Genomic DNA, 24,755 nt, shown 5'->3' with positions numbered 1-24,755 from the left:
AATATTAGAAAATAAGTAAAATAAAAATCATCCCTATAATAGGTATAGGATTTATTAAGGTAATTATGAAAATTAGAATAAGCCAATTGCTTGTTTCACTATCAAAAGAATGTCCTTCAGATTCTTCTGGGTTTTTGGTGGGTTTTTTTGTTTGTTTGTTTGTTTTTTGGTCTTTCAGATTCTTACAAAATTTTTCTGGAATAGTTAAAATAGACAGTACCATGAGAATTTCAATATTTATGCTATCATTGCCTCTTCTAATTGGTCTTTTAGTTCTGGTAATATTTATTTTTTCATTTCAGTGGGAATTTCAGTTAATGTCAGTTACAGTCTTTATTACAGGAAGAGTATAATTGTAAAAATAACACTCTAGTGTTTTAAATATAGACATCTGACACACATTCTTAAGGCTTTATATAACTTATTCAAGAGAAATTTAAAACATACACAATAAAATTAAAAGGCACACTGAGATTTTCATAGTGTCGTAAGAACTGGACCTGGTAAATCAGGGGATGCCTTGATGAGAGTATATGAATAAAAGAGGATCTCCTCTGCTAAACACAGATTTCGTAAACAAAGGAAGGCTTCTTTCTTTCTTCAGTTACTTAGGAAACAAGCCTAATTTTGCTTTCTTCAATAACACTGGCTTTATGACTATTAGGAAAATAATGAAATGAAAGGTTCTTTTTCTGTAAGATTTGGATGTGAATTTTCATAATTATTTTAAATTTGTTATGCTGAAGACTTAAGACATATGACCATGCAGTGGGCTGATACAGATGAAATGTCACATTATCATCACATGGTGAGGCATGAAATTTATTTACTTTACATAATCAACCTCTACTTAAAACAACTTGTTACAGATATTCCTTAGTCAATAGATGGCATTATTTAGTAGTTAATATTTTCCGTTTTTTCTGAAGATAATAAAAAATACCATCATTGTTGGTCTATGACTAGTACTTCCAATAAACAAAATGTTTTTGAAAAGCATGTAAGCAAATTGTAGAGCAGTTGCCAAGATATGAAATCTAGACACTTAGCTTCAGTCCAAAACATATTTTATCTGTTTTGAGAATAATCGTGTGGGTTGCGGTATGCATATTTTAAATGAAATAGAACCATCTGAACTTTACATTGTTCAATGTTTCAGCTGTTTGTAATAGAAAATATTTCAGAATTTCCAACTTTGATCTGTTTTAAAAAGCATAAAGTACAATGTTCCCGTTTTCTTTAGTTAACTTTCTGTATTCTTACATAGTAAAATTCATCTTGGTTATAAGATTTTAGTTATCACATTCCTAGACAACAGGACAAATTTAAAACTCTTTCTGTTCTAACACTATAAAATAGTTTGATATTGCCTCTTCATTCTAACCACCCACTGAAGTATTTTTTAAACATAAAAATATGTTGTTCTTTCCCCCACTCAGGCTTGAAAAAGTATTCATCATACCAGCTGAATAATTTCACTCCCAGAAGACTACTACCCTTTTAGTTTTCTATTTTATCTTAACATTAAACAATATATTTTTTTCAAACAGATACTTCAATTTTAAAAGCACTGAGGTTTGAAGTTTAGACATGACGACTTTTAGGAGAAACAACAGAAATTCCCCCTATGCTTTAACATTCTGGGTTTATCTGGAGATAAAAAATGGAGCCATTAATTTTGATAGCACAAATATACATTAATGTACAACTATAGTCCTCAGCTCTTTGTAATGATTCAGCTATCATGTAGCCATATGTGAGTCATAACCTTTCCTATTAATAATGTTAATGCTCTTGTTTTACATGATTCATCATTGTTTTGGGGTATGCATTTCAGCTGCTAAAAATGCTTACTTGAGATTTGTCTAGGATTTAGGTAAAAATAAACTGGCTTATTACTTTTCAAAGCCTTTTAAATTTCTTTCATGGTTTAAATTTTTTATACTTTAACAGAAGTATGATAATTTTTGTTTCAAATAAAATTAGTAGAAAAAATTTTAAACTATAGATTTGGACTCACTTAATAGCAATTAGGTGTTTAAGAGGTGTAAATAACTTGCTATCAGACGTTACAAATATCCAGGTGCTCTGTATGTGCTGATGACAACAAAATTGAAAAGAAAGACTGTAATAATTCTGACTGGTTTTCTCTGCAGAAGATATTGATTATTTGTGTGTGGTGAGAGATTTGGAAAATTCAATTAAAGGAGTTGTGCAAAGGTTTCATAAATTTTCCTTCTACAGGGTGTACACAGACATTGTTGTGTATTAAATCAATGCAGCACTTCACAATATATTTTCTTTGAAACATAAAAATAAATAACATTTAAACAGTTCTGCTTACTACAGAAACAAATTTTATTTTCTGTGAAGCATTTAGTCATGTGCTATCACTGACTCATACACATTTGCCAGCTGTAACAAATTTTATAGACATTTTCTCCAGAGACATATCTCACATACTATGAATTTTTAAATGAGCAAATGGTGAAGAAGGGATGTCAGCAATATAAAAATTGATCAGTTAAAAGATAAAAGCATAAGTAAAGAGATTTGTATGGTAGTCTTAATAGGTTTTATTAAATAAAAAATACTGTAAAAAGACAGTAATGAATAGACTGAAGACTATTCTTGAGGTGGAGAAAAATTATTCTGGCACATTTAGTAGAAATTGGTTTTGTGTCACCTGACAGGTGAACTTTTTTTTTCCCATTTTTAACTCTCAGAGTAGTCAAAAAAGCCCCACAAAAAAAGAGTTAGATAAATTATCTAAGTTGTTTACATATTTTAAACACAATAAAGCAAATGTTTATAGTATTATAACTTGTTATATAGTTAAAAGCAGGACTTGGTAATTATTAAATATTAGGTGATTTTTCCTCCAGCTCAGACCTCAGATAAGAGGAGGGTAGTCATTTTTATTCATACTATTCACACCAAGTGCTTCAGCCCTCTGGAACCTCTCTTTCAGGACCCCAGAACTCTTTGCTACCTTTCCCTATACCTAGATTGCTTTTTTCTCTGTCTTGCAAACTCCTGCTCATCCTTTAAGGTCAGCCTCAGATGTCACAACCTCTGTGAAGCTCTCCCCAGCTCTCCTAGGTAAAGCTAAATTGCTTCATCTTTGAGGCTCCCACAACACTTGTCTGAATATTTTAAATGTATCATGTTGTAGTGCATTGTAATTGCCTGGTTACAGGACTCTTTCTGGGCTCCTCTTTGGCAAACAAACAAAAAGTCTTATCTATGTACGATAGTTCCAGAGCCTAGCACAGTGCTTGGATAGAGCCTGGAAAGAAGTTCCACATGCAGTGCAGCCAATGTGTGATGAATGAAAAGAACTTTTTTAAAAGAATTATCTAAGTATTTTCAAATACTTACAAATTGCTATTTTCTTACTTCATTAATGTTTATTGAGTGCCTACCATGCTCCAGGTATTATTCTAGCACTGGGGACACGCTGACAAACAAGGCAGACATAGTCCTGCCCTCAGGGGTATAGAATCTAGCACAAATGACAAGTCATTTTAGTAACCATAAAGCGTATACTAACAATGGTAATAAGCATGTATTGTAATAAATGTCTTGGAAGTTTTCGTAATAAATTTGAAAATGTATATTCTGAAATAGAATCAGGCTAACTATAGGATGTTGAAATGAGAATTTATAGCCTCATAGCTGCTCTTAGTGTAAAACAAGACTTTAGGTTGTTTTAATTTCATTTTGCTTCAACATTTATTCTGCGTCATATATTGTGGCAAGTTGCTTTGAATTGTTTTCTGGAAAAAAAAAAAACACCTTTCTTCTTTCATATAGAATCATGTCATCTTGACAGCTGTGAATTCCTTAAAGCCATTTTAAACTGAGGTACTGTTTCACCTTTCTAATTTAGTTTAACCTTGTGAAATTCCATTGCGTTTTGTTCAGGTGGAAACATTTTATCTGCATTATCAGATTTGGTATTGTCTTCCTATAAGAAAATAGGGATATGAGCTTTGGAGCTTTAGATGAAATTATATTAATCTAGTCTTATAAACAACAAGAGGGCATCTGACATCAGTTAGAGGCTGAGTGGAAAAGAACTGTTGAGCTGACGACGCTAACTTTAAAAGTCAGAGGACACATTTTTAACTGAGTGTAAAAGGGTCCTTAATCAGGCATCTTTCATATAAATAGCTAAATAGACTAGCTAAGTAGATGCTGACAAGTGGATTATAGTTTCTGTAAGACACATCTGACTGAACAAGATATAACTAGTCTGTTAAATTTGGAAATGTGCTAAATTAAGTAAATAATTATATATTAATTAGTTATACCTTGCCTTAAGAACAATTCCTATTGATTCAGTAATACAAGTAAAAATGATGTTTATAAATAGCTTATTGTAACAAATAAGCTAAAAGCAATATGAGTCATGATATATTAGTGTTTAGCGTACCTATAACTGAAGGTTCACATTAAGAACTGACATTGGCTGGGCATGGTGGCTCACACCTGTAATCCCAACACTTTGGGAGGCCGAGGCGGGTGGATCACTCGAGGTCAGGAGTTCGAAACCAGCCCGGCCAACATGGTGAAACCCCGTCTCTACTAAAAATACAAAAAATTAGCCGGGTGTGGTAGCTTGCGCCTGAATCCCAGCTACTCGGGAGGCTGAGGCAGGTGAATCGCCCAGGAGGCGGAGGTTGCAGTGAGCTGAGATCACGCCATTGCACTCCAGCCTGGGCGACTGAGTGAACTCTTGTCTCAGGAAAAAACAACAACAAAAACTGGCATTAGGGGCTAGGCATGGTGATTCATGCCTGTAATCCCAGCACTGTGAGAAGCCAAGGTGAGAGGATCGCTTGAGCCCAGGACCAGCCTAGGCAACATAGTGAGAGACCTTGTCTCTATAAAAAAAAAATAGAAAAATTAGCTGGGTATGGTGGTGCATGTCTGTAGTCCCAGCTACTCAGGAGGCTGAGTTGGGAGGATCACTTGAGCCCACGTGGTAGAGGCTGTAGTGAGCCATGATCGCTGCACTCCAGCCTGGGTGACAGAGCGAGACCCTGTCTCCAAAAAAAAAAAAAAGAATTCTTAGCTTACCAGGTGCATTGCCTGCTATCTCTTAAGGAAAAAAAATCAAAGCACAATTAAAGAATTATATTCTACCTCCAAGATACTTTGCTTTGGAAATGGTATCTCAAGTGATTAATATAGCTTCCTGACAAGCTAGTCTTAATATTTGCAAAGCATCTTACATAGAAAATTGTGTCAGTTTTTTATGAAAACGTTTATTCTGTTGTATGCAGTAGACAATAGCCTATATTCTGTTGTTTGCAGTGAGTAATAGTTTATAATAATAGCTAGTATTTATTGAGTACTTTCTGGTTTTTTGTTTGTTTTTTGAAATGGAGTCTTGCTGTCACTCAGGCTGGAGTGCAGTGGTACGATCTCGGCTCACTGCAACCTCTACCTCCTGTATTCAAGTGATTCTCCTGCCCCAGCCTCCCGAGTAGCTGGGATTACAGTTGAGCGCCATGTCCGGCTAATTGTTTGTGTTTTTATTAGAGATAGGGTGTCACCATGTTGGCCAGGCTGGTCTTGAACTCCTAACCTCAAGTGATCCACCTGCCGCGGCCTCCCAAAGTGCTGCAATTACAGGCATGAGCCACCGTGCCCAGCCTTATTGAGTACTTTCTGTGTGCCAGCAGTGTTATAAACACTTTATACACTGCTGGCACATACTTTATACGTATCCCATTTAATCTTCACAACAACTTATGAGGTAGATACAGTTATTACTTTAATTTTATAGGTGAGGCAATTGAGGCACAAACGAGGTTAAGTACCTTGTCCCAGAATCACGTAAAACAGGGCCAGGATACTAAACTGAGTAGTCTGGTGCCAGTGCCTATGCTCTTGCCACTACCCAGTAGTAATCTGTGAATGTCAGGTTTCACTACTGGCCAAGGATTTTATATCCTGTTAAGTAAGGATAATATATAAATATTATCCTTATATATCCTATATGTAATAGGATATATATATATATATCTTATATATATCCATCCACATACACCTATATTCATTCATTATAAGGTTACCATTTTATAAAATTTCTGACCCATGAAAATCCAACAGAGAACATATTAGATGGTGATCATAGATACATCTTCACAGTTACACATTTAGTAAATGAACGTGCAACATTTAGTGTTTGATAATCTCTGTAATAAACTTACAGGGAATTCAGAGTACTGAGAATAGCTTTGTGTTAATGGATTTTAGTAAAGATAACTACATTTTGGGGTGTTCTTTTGAGTCTTTGAGTAATACTTTCAAGAAACTGGAAAGAATTAAGGTTGAGCTACCAGTCAACCTCCCTTTCAGTGAGAAGCAAAAGAGCAATGACAGTGAAATTAAGTGACTTCACCTTTGAGGCATTTCCCTCAGTTCTGCCTTTCACCACGTTTTCTTCTCACTTTGAGCATTTCCTTCATTATCTCCTTCATTCCCTGACTTTTCACTTTAGTGTATATGGTTTCCAAATTATTATAGTCTCCTGGGCTATAAACCCACAATCTCAGCTGCCATACAGTGTCCCTCAAGTATACTGATTTCATCATTTCCCCTCCAAAGATGTTTTTCTTCTACCTTTCTAGGGATTATATCATTCCATTGGTCAAATTCTCTTTTTGTCCCCACATCCAAACGCTTCCAGATTATATTACTTCTGAGAATGCTTAATTCTCCTTTCCACACCCACTAGACCAGTTTATTTCTTCATTACCTCTCTTCCAGACTATCATTGTCCCTATTGTAACCTACCTGTCTGCACTTTGGTCCCTTTCCCCTACAGTCTATCCTGCTACTGGACAAATGTATGCTTTAGAAGATGTCACTCTACCATATGTACGATAAAATCCAAATTTAAACTGACATTCAGGAGTCTCCCTGATCTGCCCACAGCTTACCTTTCCAGTTTCTTCATTGTGCCTTATTCATTCCAGATTACTTGCCATTTCCCAGACACCTTCCCCAGAAAGTGCCTTTCTCATGTCCTTACCTTTGGTCTTGTCTGCTCAACCTAGCATGCCTTCTCCCTCATTATTGTCAAAATTTTACCTGTCTTTCAAAACCTGCTTAGAACTCATCTTCTGCATAAGCTTCCCCAAATCCCTCTCCCCCATATTCTCTCATTGCTCTTTTGTGTATTTGTCATAGCTGCCTGACTGGTATGCGTAAGGGAGAATGTGAATGAAACCGCTGATCTTGTCCTTATGCCCTAGAAACCTGACAGTACTCCTGATATCACCATGGCCAACTTCCCTACCTGCACAACAGCTCCAGCCCTCTGTCACACTTAAGTGATTACTCCTCTTGACCTGTAATTGTTCAGTGGGGAGGACTGTCCCATACAAATTCACTCCCAGAGCCTTTAAAAAGTGAAGCCTTGGCCGGGCACGGTGGCTCACGCATGTAATCCCAGCACTTTGGGAGGCCGAGGTGGGCGGATCATGAGGTCAGGAGATGGAGACTATCTTGGCTAACACGGTGAAACCCCGTCTCTACTAAAAATACAAAAAATCAGCCGGGCGCGGTGGCGGGTGCCTGTAATCCCAGCTACTCGGGAAGCTGAGGCAGGAGAATGGCATGAACCCGGGAGGCGGAGCTTGCAGTGAGCCGAGGTAGCGCCACTGTACTCCAGCCTGGGCGACAGAGCGAGACTCCGTCTCAAAAAAGGAAAAAAAAAAAAAAGTGAAGTTGTGAAACAATGCTAGAATAAGAGAGAAAGTAAGGGTGACAGCAGCCCACAGGCCACAGCCACAGTGCTAAGACCATCAAAAGATGGGAAGAGAAAAACATTTTGGCTAATGCTAACGGGATATTGGGATACTTTAGTAACAATGTGGATGAATCACTTGGGCAACAAGGATAAGGCTTAGTATGAACAAAGCGCTGTGTATTATGACAGTTTGAAACCTAATAAGGACACAAAAACAATATAAGGCAAGTTATGATAAATGATACAAGTTCAGACTCTTCTAAGTTCTGGCCAATAACAAGTACAAACAAGGATTGTGCATCCAATGAGGATCAAAGTATCAACTTGATTGGTGGTGGAATTGATAACCCCCAACATGGCAGGCTCTCTGGTAGAAGCTTGGGGTAACTAAGATAGATTGCCTTAAAGCAGAAATGCAACCTCTTCTTTCTCACACTAAGTCTAAATCTTGAATTCTGTGCACTTTACTGAACCTAAAAGCTGGATCTTTTAGATAGACCCCCAAGTCCATGTGACTCTAATGTTGTGAAGACCACAACCTTTTACATGCTTGACTGCAGGTCAGCACAATAGAATGGGTTGGTCTCCCTACTATATGAAATTAGGAAGTGTTATAATAAAAAAGGTCCACTGGGATTGAGAGTAGACAGTGACAGGGAAACTACAAGGAGGGAAGAATTTGTGTAATGTCACTAGTAAAATGTAGACCAATGAATGTTCTGGACTTTGGCCAATCAAATTTGTCACACTTCCATGGAGTACAGAGGAAGAGTTGACAGAAGTTTCTTCCCCTTCAGACTGAGAAGTATAAACATTCTCTACTGTAAGTACCAAATGAAGAATAAGCAGTGTTATGGGAATTCACAGCAGACAGATCACCTCGGGATGGGATTATCTGTTTGTTTGTTTTTGTTTTTTAAAGACAGGGTCTCGTTCTGTCGCCCTGGCTGGAGTGCAATGGTGCAATCACAGCTCACTGCATCCTTGACCTCCTGGGGTCAAGCAATCCTTCTGCCTTGGCCTAGGATTACAGGCATGAGCCACCACCCCCAGCCGTATTAGGTCATTTTAAAAGATCTTTTCCCACATGCCCTATGGTAATGTATGCCATTAGTTGCCAATGGCTGCTTCCTTCAAAGGCTTTCTCTCACAGAAGGGTTCTAAGGCTGAAGAGACATGAGCCTCTACCACCACTAGGAGTCCCCAGAGGGACATATTCTGAATAGGAATCTGTCATAGCCGGGGGCAGCTGTTGGAGGAAACACCTGCTGAAAGGCTCCTAAGGCTTATAGACAAAGGCATGTAAATAAGTTTTCTGTAGGCCCTGTTGGAGTTTTAAAATTCTCTGAGAAGTATCTCATGTAAGTATGGTCACATAAGGTAAAGAATACTGAGTGCTATTTCAGAGTAGTCATATTGACAGTTACTAGTGAAGATAATCAAAAAGCAAATGAGGCCAGGCACAGTGGCTCACGCCTGTAATCCCAGCACTCTGGGAAGCTGAGGTGGGCAGATCATGAGATCAGGAGTTCGAGACCAGCCTGGCCAACATAATGAAACCCCGTCTCTACTAAAAATACAAAAATTAGCTGGGTGTGGTGGCACACACCTGTAGTCCCAGTTACTCAGGAGACTGAGGCGGGAGAATCACTTGAACCCGGGAGGCGGAGGTTGCAGTCAGCCGAGACCATGCCACTCCACTCCAGCCTGGGTGAGAGTGAGACTCCGTCTCAAAAAAGCAAATGAGAGGTTGCCAGCAGCATCTGACTAAACTAGGTACCAAATTAGATTGTTATTGGGTGTTAAAATCACTTCTTGAGTCATGTATGAGGTGCATGTTAACTAATTCTTGATAATATAATTATCTTTTATATCCCACAGGCATTAAGAAGAAATGCACTCACCATGAGCACCAACTTCTGCATCTGCCTGATCATATTTAAAGGAACAGAGAAATATTTGTAATTAATCTGCCCAGTAAATACCAGCTCGTAGCAGTCGGCAGGTGCATGTCTAGATAAAATTTCTTGCAGCTAATTTAAACTTTCTACACACACCAGTAGATAATCTCAATGTAAATAATACATTTCTTCTTGGCTCTTTAATGTAAGCCAACACAGAGAGGAAGATCTTGACTTATATTCTGTACCACATACGCTTCTGTGGACTTTTAGCATTTGTGGGTAGACTTAATAAAGCATGTATAAAAGTGGCACCTTTGGTAGAACTATATATTTTCCTGAAATTCAGATTAAATGTAATGATGAGTGGAATTAAGTACCAGTTTTCCCGTTTAAAGCCCCAGCTGCTTATTAATTTATAGATTCTTTAAAAAAATTTTTTAAAGATTTATCTAGTCTATTGTGTAGCCACTATCTCAGGAGTGAGTTTTTATTTTCCTATGCTTATAGAGAAAAAAGCATTTTCAAGGTTTTAAAATTTTATACCATTTATAAAATATTAGAATGTATTTTTTCAGTAAAATGTTTAAAATATGAAGTTTTTTTAACTAAACTACGAAGAGTATTGAATTTAAAGAAAAGACCTTTATTAAGGGGCAATATGTGATCCATTCCAAATTATTTTGAAATATTAAATTTCAGTTATTCTGCGGTGTTTTCTGTCATCATCATGTTTTTGTTGTCACTCCCAAAATAAAGGGGAGGAGGGAATCACAGAGTATGTTATCTTGATAGTGAAACCTATGTTTTTCTTGACCATTTCTGTAGGGAAAAACTGCTACTCCTTTGGTACTTGCCCTAAGTTTTAACAAAATTAGTGGAAAATATTACCATGTCATTTGAATATATCATGAAAAATAAAAACTACAAGAAAATCTGAAACAAAATGTAACAAATTAAGGTTGAAAATTTTCCACTGCGTGCAATGGCACAAGCCTTTAATCCCAGCTACTACTCAGGAGGCTGAAACAGGAGGACTGCTTGAGCCCAGGAGTTTAAGACCAGACTGGGCAACACAGCAAGATACCTATCTCAGAAAAAAAAGAAAATAACTCACTTTCCACTTAGAGAAATTTTAGATTCACCTTTTTAAAATGAAAGGTTTTTAAAAACTGTTAATATAAATTATATAAATTACCTTCACTAATTATTGTCTTCATACTGTTTAAGAAATTTATTGATACAGTGCTTATAATAGGATGTTACCAAAAATATACTAAAAAAGGATTATTCTAGCATTGAAAACTAACCTTAGGTTACAAGCCAAAACATTTTATAAAGTAATCTATGTTAGGTAATACAGGGTTAAGAAGTAGATTGGTCTCATACATAATCCAAGTTATATAGGTATGTGCTTAATGCTGTTAAACCAGTTACTGTATGTTTGTTTGACCTCTTGATATACTCAGCTTTTGCCTTTTAGAACAGCTGGGTCTGCTGAGAATCATTTCCCAGTTCTTTTCACTGTAGATCAGATGACTCTTACTTTATCACCCTTGGAGGCCACATGAAGGACAAAGCAGAAAGATCCACACACACAACTAATATTTATATGAGGGGAGGGGGAGTTGTGGGGGATATACTTATCCTGATCTTCCAATGAACATAACAGAAGAGAGACCAATTGAGACTTGAAACCATTGTGTTACTTTAACCATTATTTAGTTATATCCTATCCATCTCTTTCTCTCTGTTGAACAGAGAGGCTCCTTTGGCTGCCTTGACTTTTGTAAATGTTTCACTCAATTTGTTGTGGTTTATCATTTGGACAGAATGCTACATCGGGGATTTTTCGCCCCCCCCCCCCCCCCCCAAAGTCCTCAAGGGAAAATGACTTCTGTATGCCTCATATATGATACATGAACATACACCCTATTCTCTTCATTTTAAGAAGCAAACCTAAGTTTATTGGCAGCTGAGAAAACTGCATTTCTCAGAAATGCCTCCTCCATCTAAAATGTACTTCAACATAACTTTGAAGGGCTTATTTTTTGACAGGTATATTAATGAAGAAAGTGAGAAATCTATCTTTAATATTTTTGCATAACCTAAATATATTTGTATGAAAACATCCCTATAGCCCTGAGTTTAGCTAAGAGAAATGCTTTGGAATTGCCTACTTCTGTGATAATTCATCACTGGGTATTTTTGATATTTTGCTTTTTTGGAGATGGTGTTTCACTGATCTCAAGCGATCATCCTGTGTCAGCCTCTCAAATAGAGACCGCTGTGCCTGGCCTCTGTTTCTGGTATTTTGTTTTGGTATTTTGGAACCTAATCCCTCTAAGTTCAATGTAAACTCTTAAACTGGTTTTTAATAGATATGAGGGATACTTACAAGATAACTGCTACAAGTCTCTATAAAAACTATAGCGCAACTCAATATGATTAGATTAAGTCATCTGAAGAATGATTTAAGAATTTACCTATATGGTACCTTACAGAATTTACCTAGATGATACCTTGAATCAGGTGCATTTCATTTTACTAATATAAATACGTAATACATTTATTTCCAAATAATAAAATTATTCTACTCCAATTATTTATAACTTCCTCATCATTTATTTAAGTCAACATTCTATGTTAAACACAAGAGTACTATTACAAAAAATATTTTTAAAAATAAAGCTACACCAGCCAGCCAAGATGCTGACATTTGGGCACAGTGATTATAGATGGTGACCATGGGCAGCGACGTTCCTGCTGATTCGGCAGTGATTCAAGGCTGCTATTCTGTGCTGACCTGCCCTTTGAGTCTTTATGCACATTTGCTTTGAGAAAGAAACCTTTCTAGATTTTTGCTTTGTCTAAACCCACTTCCTTTATCAGACTTAGAAACACATACCTTCTTATATCAGCCTGTGACTGTCCATGTCTAGAACCAGTTTTTTTGTGTGTGTATGTGGTTTGATTTGCACTATTTTAAAATATACCACCACTTAATATAGTTTAGTGGCTATCTTATGAAAGAAATATATTCCTGAAAAAATGGTGATGGGAAAATGGTTATTACAGAGGCTAAAGAAAAACATATCTTTATATGAGAAACTACAACATGGATATCATGCATTACTTTTACCAGTTGAATACTACAATAAATATGGGCTTCTGCTGATATAGGGTGATACAGTATTAATAGGATGAAGTTAACATGAATCAATGCTCTGGCAGTGGTAACCCTGAACCATGTTAATAATAATATATATATAAAATATAATGTTTAATTAAACAGAATGATTCTGGAGGTTTAGAACCAGTGATTATGTGTAATTAAGAAGACTTCACTCAAACCACTTAAAGCTTACATTTAAATTCAGGAAAATTCATTTTTAATTGTATTAAAATATGCATTCTTGGAAATAAGATTATGGTTTATTTGCCTTGTTAAAGCAATCAAATTTGCATGTGTAATAAGGCATATTCAAACTTCAGGCAGTTTAAATTGCCTTCTCAGTAATTAAAAAGATCACAAATTTAATTCCCTAAGATATGACTTCTAAACAGTGAAATACACACTACTTGCATTCTAAAATATAAGTTTGAATACCAAAATTAGTGATTTCCATTAAAAAGGGGCTCAGTTCTCCCATGAAGCTCACTATATGGTCTGATGAAGGAAGTAGGTTTAGACAAAGCAAATATCAAGAAATACTTCTCAGTTTTTTCAAGACATTTAAAAAGTGCATTTCCTGAGTAAACAATGGGATTAAGGACATGTTTCTCTTTTTTCCCCACTTGAATAGCTGTGAATAATAAAACCACAATATGTTTTGGCCAAGCAGTACTTAGACAAGCCTCCATTGGTCTTTGGTCTCCATATACATTTATTTTGTGTAGACAACAATGACTTTTCACCATTTCTTTTCCTGTGGTTCCATGGTTCTCAAAATGGTAATTTCATTTATACATAGCAGAAAGTTCACAAAACCTTTCAGCACTGTTCACATTTTCACATTTGTTTAGGAAACAATTTGTTTAGGAATACAGCTAGCTGATTTTCTTCTGATTTCTTCCACTTTTGGAATCCCACATGATTATAATGTTAAAGTATACCAAGAAGAACAGGAAGTTCAAGCAAGATACAAAACACACCAATACAGAAAACAAGTCCGGTAGTTTCTGAGGAGGATCCAGTGTGACAGTCATCAGCGTCAGAAGCACCATAGTGATGACTGAGATAAGAAACTGCAAGGAAAAAAAGGATTAGTGAGTAGTATAAAAGGTGAAATTTAAATGTACTGGAAACATTGACTTGTAGCTATTAAATGAGCAGAATTAAAGGTGAGGGTTGAGGGTCTAATTTATTCTGGTGTATCTCAACTTTGACTTCCTATTAGAATCATATGAGGGGTTTTTAAAATCTCAATGCCCACGTCACACCCCAGACCAATTAAATCAGGCCTCAGTATTTTTTAAAGCTCTCCAAGTGATTCCCATTTGTAGCCAAAACCTGAGGACCCGTCTTATACTTCCACCAAGGCACTGAAGAAAGGTATCTGGGACAAATATTAATGCTAGTCAGGGTTAAATTTATAGCATCCCCTGGGGCCCAACAGGATATAAAATTCTAAGCTAATGGGTACAAATATATAGGTAGCTAGAAGAAATAAAACCTAGTGTTTGGCAGGTCAGTAGGCTGAATATAGTTAACATTAATGTACATTTCAAAATAGCTAGAAAATAATAAGTTGAATGTTCCTAGCATAAAGACATATTTTTAAGGTAATGAATAGCCCAGTTACCCTGATTTGATCTTCATGCATTACATGAATCAATAAATGAATCAAATTATCACATGTGCCCCCAAAATATATACATCTATTCTGTATCAATTTTTAAAATTCTAAGCTAATCTTGAGAACCCTCTGTGAAAAAGTTTTCCATGGCAAATGGAAAATTACATTTCATATTCACTAAATGCTTTCAATGAGTAAAGCACATGAGGGCACATGAAAGAAAATGTGGCCCTCTGGCCTCAAAGAGTTTTCCATCTACTTAGGAGAATGTTAAATAAAATCACAAAGTCACACTGGCTTAAATACCAAGGTGAGTAGTAAAAATAATTAGCACATTTGTGTAGTTGTGTGGTCATCAGTTAGTGTGGTCTCTAGACCAATGTGCTATACAATAGAACTTCCTGCAGTAATGAAAATGTTTTGTCAGCACTTCAGTATAGTAGCTGCTAACCACATGTAGCTATTGGGCATTTGAAATGTACTTACTGTGACTGAGGAACGGAATTTTTATTTAAATTTAATAAGTTTAAATTTCTGTATATGTCTAGTGGGTACCGTACTGGACAGACTGTGAGCTCCTTTAAGACAAAGACCAGCAAGATCTTCTTCATTTTATCCCTAGCACAGTACATAGGTATACAAAAGCAGTATAAATAAATGTCGAAAGCAAGCAGTGAGAAACGGTAGTGACTTCCATGAACTGGGTGGGACACAGAACCCTAAAGGATGCCTTAACTGCTGGCTACATTATGACAGTATTGGTAAGATCTAAATAGAGAGTAATGCAGTGATCATTCCAAATGGAAAAGCGAGGATAGGCGCCAAGAAAGCTTACAAGCAGATATAAACAAAGGCTGCCAGTGTCGTTACAAGGAAAAATTCCTGAGGCAACCTTAGTGGGAAGTGCAAACATCTGGAATGAAATCTTTAAAATAAAAGTTTCAAACTTAAGAAATATGGGACTGGTTGAAATGTCATAATACCACGATCTTGAGTCAGTGTTAAACAGAACAAAAACCCTCTCTTGCTCCAACTATTACCCCATTTGTCTGCTCCTATTTACACATTTCCCAAAACAGTTGCCTATAAACATGCTGTGTCCAGTCTTCATCCCATTCACTAGTGAACCCATACCAATTGGGCTTTCACTCCAATCACTATGAAACTGCTATAGTCAAATATCCATAATGACCTCCAGTGTACTAAATCCAGTGGTCAGTTCTTACTGCCTTACTTGATTCTCTCATGAGCATTTGAAATCACTCCACTCTCACTGAAACACTTCGTTCACTTGGCTTCCATGACATCATACTCTCCTGGTTCTCTCCTACCTCAACCAGTTAATTCTTAGACATCTTTGCTGGTTCCTCATGTCCCCTACCTCTGCATTCTGGGGCTTCGTACCTATTCCTCTTATTAATCTATACTCATACCCTTAGTGAGTTATCCAGTAGCATGACTTTAATTACCAACTATATGTAAAGACTCAACTTCGTCTCCAGCCTGGCCCTTTCCCCTAAACCAGGGTTGTCCAATCTTTTGGCTTCCCTGGGCCACACTGGAAAAAGAAGAATTGTCTTGGGCCACACATAAAATACACCAACACTAATGATAGCTGATGAGCCTTAAAAAATATTGCAAAAAAATTCCAGGTTTTAAGAAAGTTTACGAATTTGTATTGCACTGCATTCGAAGCCATCCTCAGTTGCAGATTGGACAAGCTTGAGCTAAACTCTGGACTCATATATCCAGGTACTCCTTAATATCTCTACTTGGATATCTAATAGGCATCTAAAACTAAACATGTAAAAAACTCTTGGTCTCCTCAGACTCCCAACTGCCCCCACCACACACAAATTTCCTTCAACATGCTTCCTCCAATTCGGTAAATGGCAACCCCACCCATTCAGTTATGTATGCCAAAAACCTTGGAGTCATCCTGAACACCTCTCTTTCACAACCCCAGCAATTCCTGTTGGCTCTACCTTCAAAATATATCAAAAATCTGACCATTTCTAACCACTTCCACTGCTACCCTGGTCCACAGCACCATCATCTCATGGATTCCATTATCCACAATCTGTTCTCCACATAGCTACCATAGGGACCTTTTAAAAATGTAAGTCAGATTCTAGTCCCATTATAGGAAACTACACTGTTACCTCTCTAATCTTAGGTCCTATTATTTATTTCCCCCACCCAGCTCCAATCACCATGACCTCCATGATGTTCACTGCATTTGCAGTTTTTCTCTTCTACGATGTTCTGCCCTCAAATTATCTGCAGTTTACTTCCTTTGGTTCTTTGCTCAAGAAAGCCCTGCCACTTTAAAACTGCATTCATCCCTCCTGCATATCATATCCATTTCTCCCTTGCTTTGTTGTTCTCCACAGCACTTATCACCCTCTGACATGCTATATATTTTACATATGCTGGTGCTGGATTTCTCCACTAGAATGCAACCTCCATGGGAGCAGGGATTTCTGTTAGTTTTGGTCACTACTGTATCCTCAGCCTCCAGAACAATGCTTGCATATAGTAAGTGCTCAAAAACTATTAAAGAACAAATAAATCTGGGAGCCCATGGCGGTCCTCACCTTAAGATTACTGGTCCAGATAGTGAATATCACAATAGGGCTAGAGTTTGACATACACTCAGGACTCTGGGCCTATACTAACAAAAAATGAACTTTATATCTACTTTCCATTTGAACCCCTGAGTAAAGTTAATCCTCTCCTTGTGTTTCCTGTTCACCTCTTAACTTCCTACCTCCCACACCCCTATCCTCCATGGTCATTACCTAAAGTGTAAAACCCTCAGGACACCCATTCAACTCTGCCCTGAGAATACCTGCCTTGTCTTCCTACAAGATCTAAATATAAAATATCTCCTTTGAAACCTTCCCCTACACTCTCCTAATAGAGTTAGTCATTCTTTTCTCTTTGTTATCTGGGTACTTTGCGCAATCCTCTATGTAGTACTCAAAAATATAAATAAGTATAGCCTGTTGGGTCGGGCGCAGTAGCTCACGCCTGTAATCCCAGCACTTTGGGAGGCTGAGGTGGGTGGATCACGAGATCAGGAGTTCCAGACCAGCCTGGCCAATATGGTGAAACCCCATCTCTACTAAAAATACAAAAATTGGCAGGGTGTGGTGGCACGTGCCTGTAGTCCCAGCTACTCGGGAGGCTGAGGCAGAAGAATTGCATAAACCCAGGAGGCAGAGGTTGCAGTGAGCCAAGATCATGCCATTGCACTCCAGCCTGGGCAACAAGAGTGAAACTGCGTCTCTAAAAAATAAAAAATAAAAATTAGGCAAGCATGATGGTGTATGCCTATAATCCTAGCTACTCAGGAGGCTGAGGAAGGAGGATCACTTGGGCCCAGGAGTTCCAGGTTGCAGTGAGTTATAAATGCACCACCACACTCCCGCCTAGGCAACAGAATGAGATCCTGTCTCAACAACAACAACTTCATAACATTTGTAGTAGTTGCCAAATATTCCACGGAGCTTATATACTTATTCATGTATCATTTTTCGACTACTGGACAATTGAGCTGCCTCTAATTTTTCATTATAATAATTAGATGAATATCCATTCATTCAACAAACAAAAATCAGAGCACCTATTCTTTGCCAGGCACTGATAGATGCTACAGATAAAATGGTATGTATAAAATGCAGAGTTCTTGACCTCAAATACATTGCAATCTAGCATTTTAGACAGCCTTGAATGTAATGTGATATGCCTTAAATATATGAACTTTATGAGTAGACAAAGACGTCACATGAAAACTACATATTAGTGTCTCTTATGAATATAAATGCAAAAATCATCAACAGAATACTGGCAAACTGGAGCCAGTGGCAGATAAAAATGATTATACACCATGATCCAGTAGGATTTATCCTAGGAATTCAAAGTTAGTGTAACACACAAAAATCAATCAATGAAATGTGTCATATAATAGAATAAAGGAAAAAAAAAAAAAAACACATGACCAAAGATGCAGAAAAAGAATTAGACAGAATCCAGCATTTTTTCATGATAAAAACATGTAAACTAGGAATTGAAGAGAACTTCCTCAACCAGATAAAAGACACCTGTTTTAAAAAGCCCACAGTTAACATCATAGTTAATGGTGACAGACCAGATGCTTTCCCTCTAATATCAAGTAAAAGAGAAGATGTCCACTCGTTACCTGTATTCAACACTGTCTTATAGGTCCTAGGGTAATTAGGCAAGTAAGAGAAATAAAAGTCATCCACATCAGAAAGGAAGAAGTAAAACTCATGGTTTTCAGATTACATTATCTTGTATGTTGAAAACCATAGGAAATCCATTAAAAACCTATGCCGAAGAATACAAGTTGAATATACAAAAATATATTTGTATATAGTAGCAATGAACATTATGAAAATGAAATTAAGAAAACAATTCCTTTACAATAGCATCATAATTATGCTTTAGGATCATTCGTTAAGAATAAATTTAACAAAAGTTCAAAATTTATACACTGAAAACTACAAAACATTGTTGAAAGAAATTAAATATCTAAATAAATGGAAATACATCCTGTGTTTGTTCATTGGAAGACTAAATATTAAGATGGCAATATTCATGGTTAAACTCCGTCTCTAAAAAAATTAGCCAGGTGTGGTGGCACATGCCCATAGTCCCAGCTATTAAGGAGGCTGAGGGGGAAAGATTGCTTGAGCCTGGGAGGCAGAGGTTGCAGTGAGCCAAGATCACACCATTGCACTCCAATCTGGGCAACAGAGTGAGACCTTGTCTCAAAAAAATAAAGTAATATTCCACAAACTGACATGCAGAATCAACTCAGTCCCTATCAAAATCTCAGCTGGGTTTTGGGAGAAAACTGATGAACTTCTAAAAATAATATGAAAATAAAGGGATGTAAAATAGATAAAACAATCTTGTAAAAGAACAAAATCAGTGGACTTGCATTTTCAATTTCAAAACTAACTACAAAGCTACAGTAAACAAGACAGTATGGCAGTGGCATAAGGATAGACATATAGATCAATGGAACAGAACTGAGAGTCCAGAAATAAACCCTTACATTTAAGAACAACTGATTTTCAACAAGAGTGCCAAGACAATTCAATGGAACTGAAATAACTGAATAAAGTCAGACTCCTACCTCACACCATATACAATATTAACTCAAAGTGACTCAAAGGCATAGATATAAAAACTATAAAACTCTTAGAAGAAAATACAGGGGTAAATATTTGTGACCATTGGTTATACAATGGTTTCTTAGATATGACACCAAAAGCACAACAAAAGAAAAAAATAGATACACAGGATGTTATTGAAATCAAAACTTTTGTGCTGCAAATGATACCATCAAGAAAGTGAAAAGGCAACACACAGAATGGGAGAGGATACTTGCAAGTTAAATATCTGGTAAGGAACTCATATCAAGAATATATATAAAAAAAACTCTTACAACTCAAAAAGACAACCCAGTTTAAAATGGGCAAAGGATTTGAATAGGCATTTCTCCAAAGAAGATATACAAATGGCCAATAAGCACATGAAAAGATGTTCAACATCATTAGTCATTAGGGAAATGCAAGTCAGCACTCCAATGAAATACCACCTCACACCCACTAGGATAGTTATAATTAAAAAGACAACAAATGCTGTGAAAGATGTGGAGAAATTAGAACCCTCACACATCGTTGGTGAGAATGAAGAATTGTGCTGTACTTTGGAAAACAGTTTGGCAGTTTCTGAAGATGTTAAACATAGAATTACCATATGATCTAGCAATTCTACTCCCAGGTATACACATAAGGGAAATGAAAACATATGTGCACTCAATACCTTGTAAACAAATGTTCACAACAGCACTATTATATTCATAACACTAAAAAAGTAGAAACAACTTCATGTCCATTAATTGATGAATGGATAAACAAAATGTATATCCATATAATGGAATATAATTTGGTAATAAAAAGGAATAAAGTACTGATATATGCTATAACATAAATGAACCTCAAAAATATGCTAAGTGGCTGGGTGCAGTGGCTCATGCCTGTAATCCCAGGACTTTGGGAGGCCAAGGCAGGCAGATCATGAGGTCAGGAGTTCAAGACCAGCCTGGCCAACATACTGAAATCCCATCTCTACTAAAAATACAAAAATTAGCCGGGCATGGTGGCACATGCCTGTAGTTCCAGCTACTAGGGAGGCTGAGGCAGGAGAATTGCTTGAACCCAGGAGGCAGAGGTTGCAGTGAGACAAGATCATGCCACTGCACTCCAGCCTGAGTGACAGAGCAAGACTCTGTCTCAAAAAAAAAAAAAAATTACACACACACACACACACACACACACACACACACACACATGCTAAGTGAAAGAACTGAGTCATAAAGACCACAATTTTATTATCCCATGTTATGGATTGAATTAAAATTCATATGTTGAAGCCCTAACCCCCAATGTGACTGTATTCGGAGATATAGCCTTTTGGAAGGTAAGTAAGATTAAAATTAGATGATAAGAATAGGGCCCTAATCCAATAGTACTGGTGTCCTTACAAGAAAAGGAAGAGACAACAGAGGTCTCTCTCCATGTGTGACACATAAAGCAGAGACCTTCTACAAGCCAGGAAGAAAGGCCTCACCAGAAACCAACCCTGATGGTAGAACCTTGATCTTGATCTTGAACTTTTAGTCTCTAGAACTGTAAGAAAATAAATTTCTGTTGTATTTTGTTATGGCAGCTATCACAGACTAATACATTCCATTTATATGCAATGTCCAAAGTAGGCAAATCTAAAGAGGCAGAAACTGGCTGTCCAAGGAAGGGAGTCAGGAGTGAGAATGGAATTGGGAATGAAGGCTAATGGGTATAGAATTTCTTCTGGGAGTGACAAAAATAATGTAAAATTAGATGATGGTGATAGTTGTACAAATCTGTGTACATAAAACCACTAAGTTGTACACTTTAAATGAGTGGATTTATGTGAATTATATCTCAAAAAGCTATAAAAGAAAATCACTACTTCAATAATTTTTTAAAATAGTGACATGCTGAAAAATGTGCCATTTCTTAAAAATTGAACTTACCAAATATTGTATAATTCTGGAAAGAAATGTAAAACATGGAAGATATTTCCTCACAGAAATGGAAAAGGATTTCAACTGCAGTTCTTCTTCAGAAGTCTTTTCAAATATTGAAAAGGAAGTTACACAAGCTATAAAAAATGCCATTGTTGTCACAACAGAGGGCATTAGGAGTTCATCCTTCAATAGAAGAGGTAGCATACTGTAAAGGAAAATTTTTAAAAATCAAAAGAGAATTATCAATTCAAACCATAACCACTGTATAAAAAAGTTTTCAATTAGTTTACAAGAATTATACTGAAAATATATGGAAATTGGTATGACTTACCTAAATGTTGACACAAGTAAAAACCAAGTAGACATAAAAGGAATTTCACTTAAAACTAAGCAGACTGGTCTAAAATGGTAAAGAAAAAAATACTTTAGTATTACAGAATATAATTTCAACTCCTAATTGTAAAAAATATAAATACATTTTATCTGTCTGATTTTCAGGGGTAGCTTAAAAAAAGCCAGGAAGGTCTTTATATGGACTACTGATTCATTTTGTTAACAGTCCAGACTAAATTAGCTTAGACACAGGCACAGAGGTGTCAACTCCTCATAATAATTGGAAAACTGCTGCTTTCAGTACGCCGTTAATGGAACTTTTTTTCTCTATCATACAAACAAGTAGCTTAAGAAAAGGATCAGATAAAGAAATCTGAGAAAGCTTTGTCATATATTTCATAGTACTTGGTAAATATGAATTCCCAGCATTGTTTTCAAACATCTCTTTTATGTTCTTTCATGTTACATATTACTCTGCTAAGTTAAAACTAAAGTTATGGCAGACAAGATCATCATGCCACTGGAGAGGACAAGAGAGACAAGAGGCTAAAGGAAAACAAATTGATAATAATGAAATTAAAAGGAGGAAGAAATTAGTAGGAAGAGCTACATAAAAAGGGAAATAGTATAGGAACAGGAAGCACAATGCCAACAAATGGAACCACTGGCTTTATCAAAGAATTGTTTAGGGGCCAGGCACAGTGGCTCAGGCCTGTAATCCCAGTACTTTGGTAGGCCAAGGCTAGTAGATCACTTGAAGTCAGGAGTTCGAGACCAGCCTGGCCAACATGGTGAAACCCCATCTCTACTAAAAATACAAAAAAAAATTAGCTGGGCTTGGTGGTGCGTGCCTGTAATCCCAGCAACCAGGAGGCTGAAGCAGGAGAACTGCTTGAATCCGGGAGGAGGAGGTTGCAGTGAGCTGAGATCACGCCACTGCACTCCAGCCTGGGCAACAGATCCAGATGACAGGGCGAGACTCCATCTCCAAAAAAAAAAAAAAAAAAAAGTTGTTTAGGGTCACAGCTCTAAGCCCTGTGACCTCCTTACCACAACTCCTGCTCCAGTACCTTCGGGATTCAGTTGTGGCAATGCTCAAAGAAGGAACATTGCTAGTTTGACGCCCTGAGTCCTGGTCCCCATGTTTGCCCTTTATTTACTGTTTGACCTTGAGCAAATGATTAATCTATTCTCTTAAGTGGAAATGGAAATAATAACACCTTGTATTCTTAAGTAGTTGAAAGAACTCTTTGCAGGTATCATCTAGTGTTTACTTTTTAAAAATACAATAAACTTTCCTAATGATGGTGGTTGTTGAATAATTGTTATCATTATTTTGAATCTCCTTATTTTAAAAAGTGCTCTATAAAGATTTGGGCATTCTCCCGCTTTCCCAGAAGGATGACTTTTTCCTATGTCAACTAATATATGAGATTTAAACCCTAGGATTATAAACTGATTGAAAACTACTAAAAGAAATTACTAGGCCAAGCACAGTGGCTCACACCTGTAATCCCAGCACTTTGGGAGGCTGAGACAGGCGGATCACGAGGTCAGGAGTTCGAGACCATCCTGGCCAACATGGTGAAACCCCGTCTCTACTAAAAATACAAAAAAAAAAAAAAAAAATTAGCTAGACGTGGCGGGTGCCTGTAATCCCAGCTACTCAGGAGGCTGAGGCAGGAGAATCGCTTGAACCAGGGAGTCGGAGGTTGCAGTGAGCCGAGATCGTGCCACCGCACTCCAGCCTGGTGACAGAGCAAGACTCTATCTCAAAAAAAGAAATTACTAGAGGGCTTTCCATTTCACTGCTTGAGAATGGATGCATATTAATAGCAAGCTCATTGAAGGTGCTCAATAAATAGTTTTCTCTTTCTGGTTTAATTATTTCCCATTTATGCATTCAATATTTATTTACCAAACACAAGCATTGATAAAAAATGTATTACAGCCGGTGCAGGGGCTCACAACTGTAATCCCGGCACTTTCGGAGGCCAAGGTGGGAGGATCACTTGAGCCCAGGAATTCAAGACCAGCCTAGAGAATATAGCAAGACACCACCTCTACAAAAAATTTAAAAATTAGCCTGGCATGGTGACGCACACCTGAGGTACTTGTTACTTGGGAGGCTGAAGTGGGAGGCTCACTTGAGCCCAGGAGTCCGAGGCTGCAGTGAGCTATGACCATGTCACTGTGCTCCAGCCTGGGTGACTGAGTGAGACCTTGTCTCTTAAAAAAAACTTACTACATACAAGCACTGCTCTGAAAGGAATACAAAGATGATTATAACTCAGCTCCTAACCTCAAAGTACTTAAAATTCATCACCAAACAGTGAAATGCCCTACATCCTCAGCCTTTTCTCTAAACCTCTCCCTTTACCACCTTGTTTGAAACAATGCCTGGCTCTCTCCTCTGAGGACAGTACTGCCCTCTGCCCTCTCAACTGTGCCTGTTTTTGTTGTTTCCAGTCTTCAAGTGACTTGGCATGGAGGTGGGAAGTAACCTCCTTGATCTTCCTCACTACTTTCCTACCAGTTCTCCCTCTCTCCACCCTAATAATCTCCAGCTTTGAAACTCTTGTCATCACACTTTATCCCCAATTATTCCCTGTCTTGTAAATACTGACCAACCACAGGGCCGCTTCCTCCATTACCCAAAGATTTCAACTCCTTTCTCACTATCACTCTCTACAAACTGACTTAATTCTTGGCAAGTTTAACATATACATAGATCTTCCCTCTCATTTGCTAGAATGCCTCTCTTCTAGTGATCTCATCTTTAATCCTGTCCCTTACGGTCATACTTTAGACTGCACCTCCTCCATGACTCTCACCACTATCTCCTGCCT

At 37.3% G+C, this 24,755-nt stretch overlaps 2 protein-coding genes across 6 annotated transcripts in view; one reads left to right on the top strand and one right to left on the bottom strand.

Moving 5' to 3' along the window:
* Positions 1-24,755, top strand: part of ITGB3BP (integrin subunit beta 3 binding protein) — a 102,789-nt gene that overhangs the window by 71,454 nt on the left and 6,580 nt on the right. The window contains exons 8-9 of one of the 4 annotated variants that reach the window (XM_003265175.3): positions 3,817-3,867; positions 9,650-9,983. The exons of 1 other annotated variant lie outside the window; for it this stretch is intronic. In XM_003265175.3, the coding sequence (XP_003265223.2) occupies positions 3,817-3,866 (50 nt within the window). In that variant the 3' untranslated portion in view covers position 3,867; positions 9,650-9,983. Of the gene's footprint in view, positions 1-1,550; positions 3,868-9,649; positions 9,984-24,755 lie in introns of those variants that run through there. 2 more of the 4 variants (XM_030812948.1, XM_030812947.1) reach the window with 2 other exon arrangements.
* ALG6 (ALG6 alpha-1,3-glucosyltransferase) overlaps positions 13,533-24,755 on the bottom strand; it is a 71,673-nt gene continuing 60,450 nt past the window's right edge. For both annotated transcript variants that reach the window (XM_030812944.1, XM_030812943.1), the window contains 3 exons: positions 21,905-21,973; positions 21,580-21,778; positions 13,533-13,917 (listed from right to left, as the gene is read on the bottom strand). In XM_030812944.1, coding sequence (XP_030668804.1) covers positions 13,720-13,917; positions 21,580-21,778; positions 21,905-21,973 — 466 coding nt within the window. In that variant the 3' untranslated portion in view covers positions 13,533-13,719. The remainder of the gene's footprint in view (positions 13,918-21,579; positions 21,779-21,904; positions 21,974-24,755) is intronic.

The sequence above is a fragment of the Nomascus leucogenys genome, chromosome 5 (assembly GCF_006542625.1).
Source record: "Nomascus leucogenys isolate Asia chromosome 5, Asia_NLE_v1, whole genome shotgun sequence".
Classification (NCBI taxonomy): domain Eukaryota; kingdom Metazoa; phylum Chordata; class Mammalia; order Primates; family Hylobatidae; genus Nomascus; species Nomascus leucogenys.
Note: the sequence above shows the minus strand (reverse complement) of the source record. Positions and strands in the feature narration are given on the sequence as shown.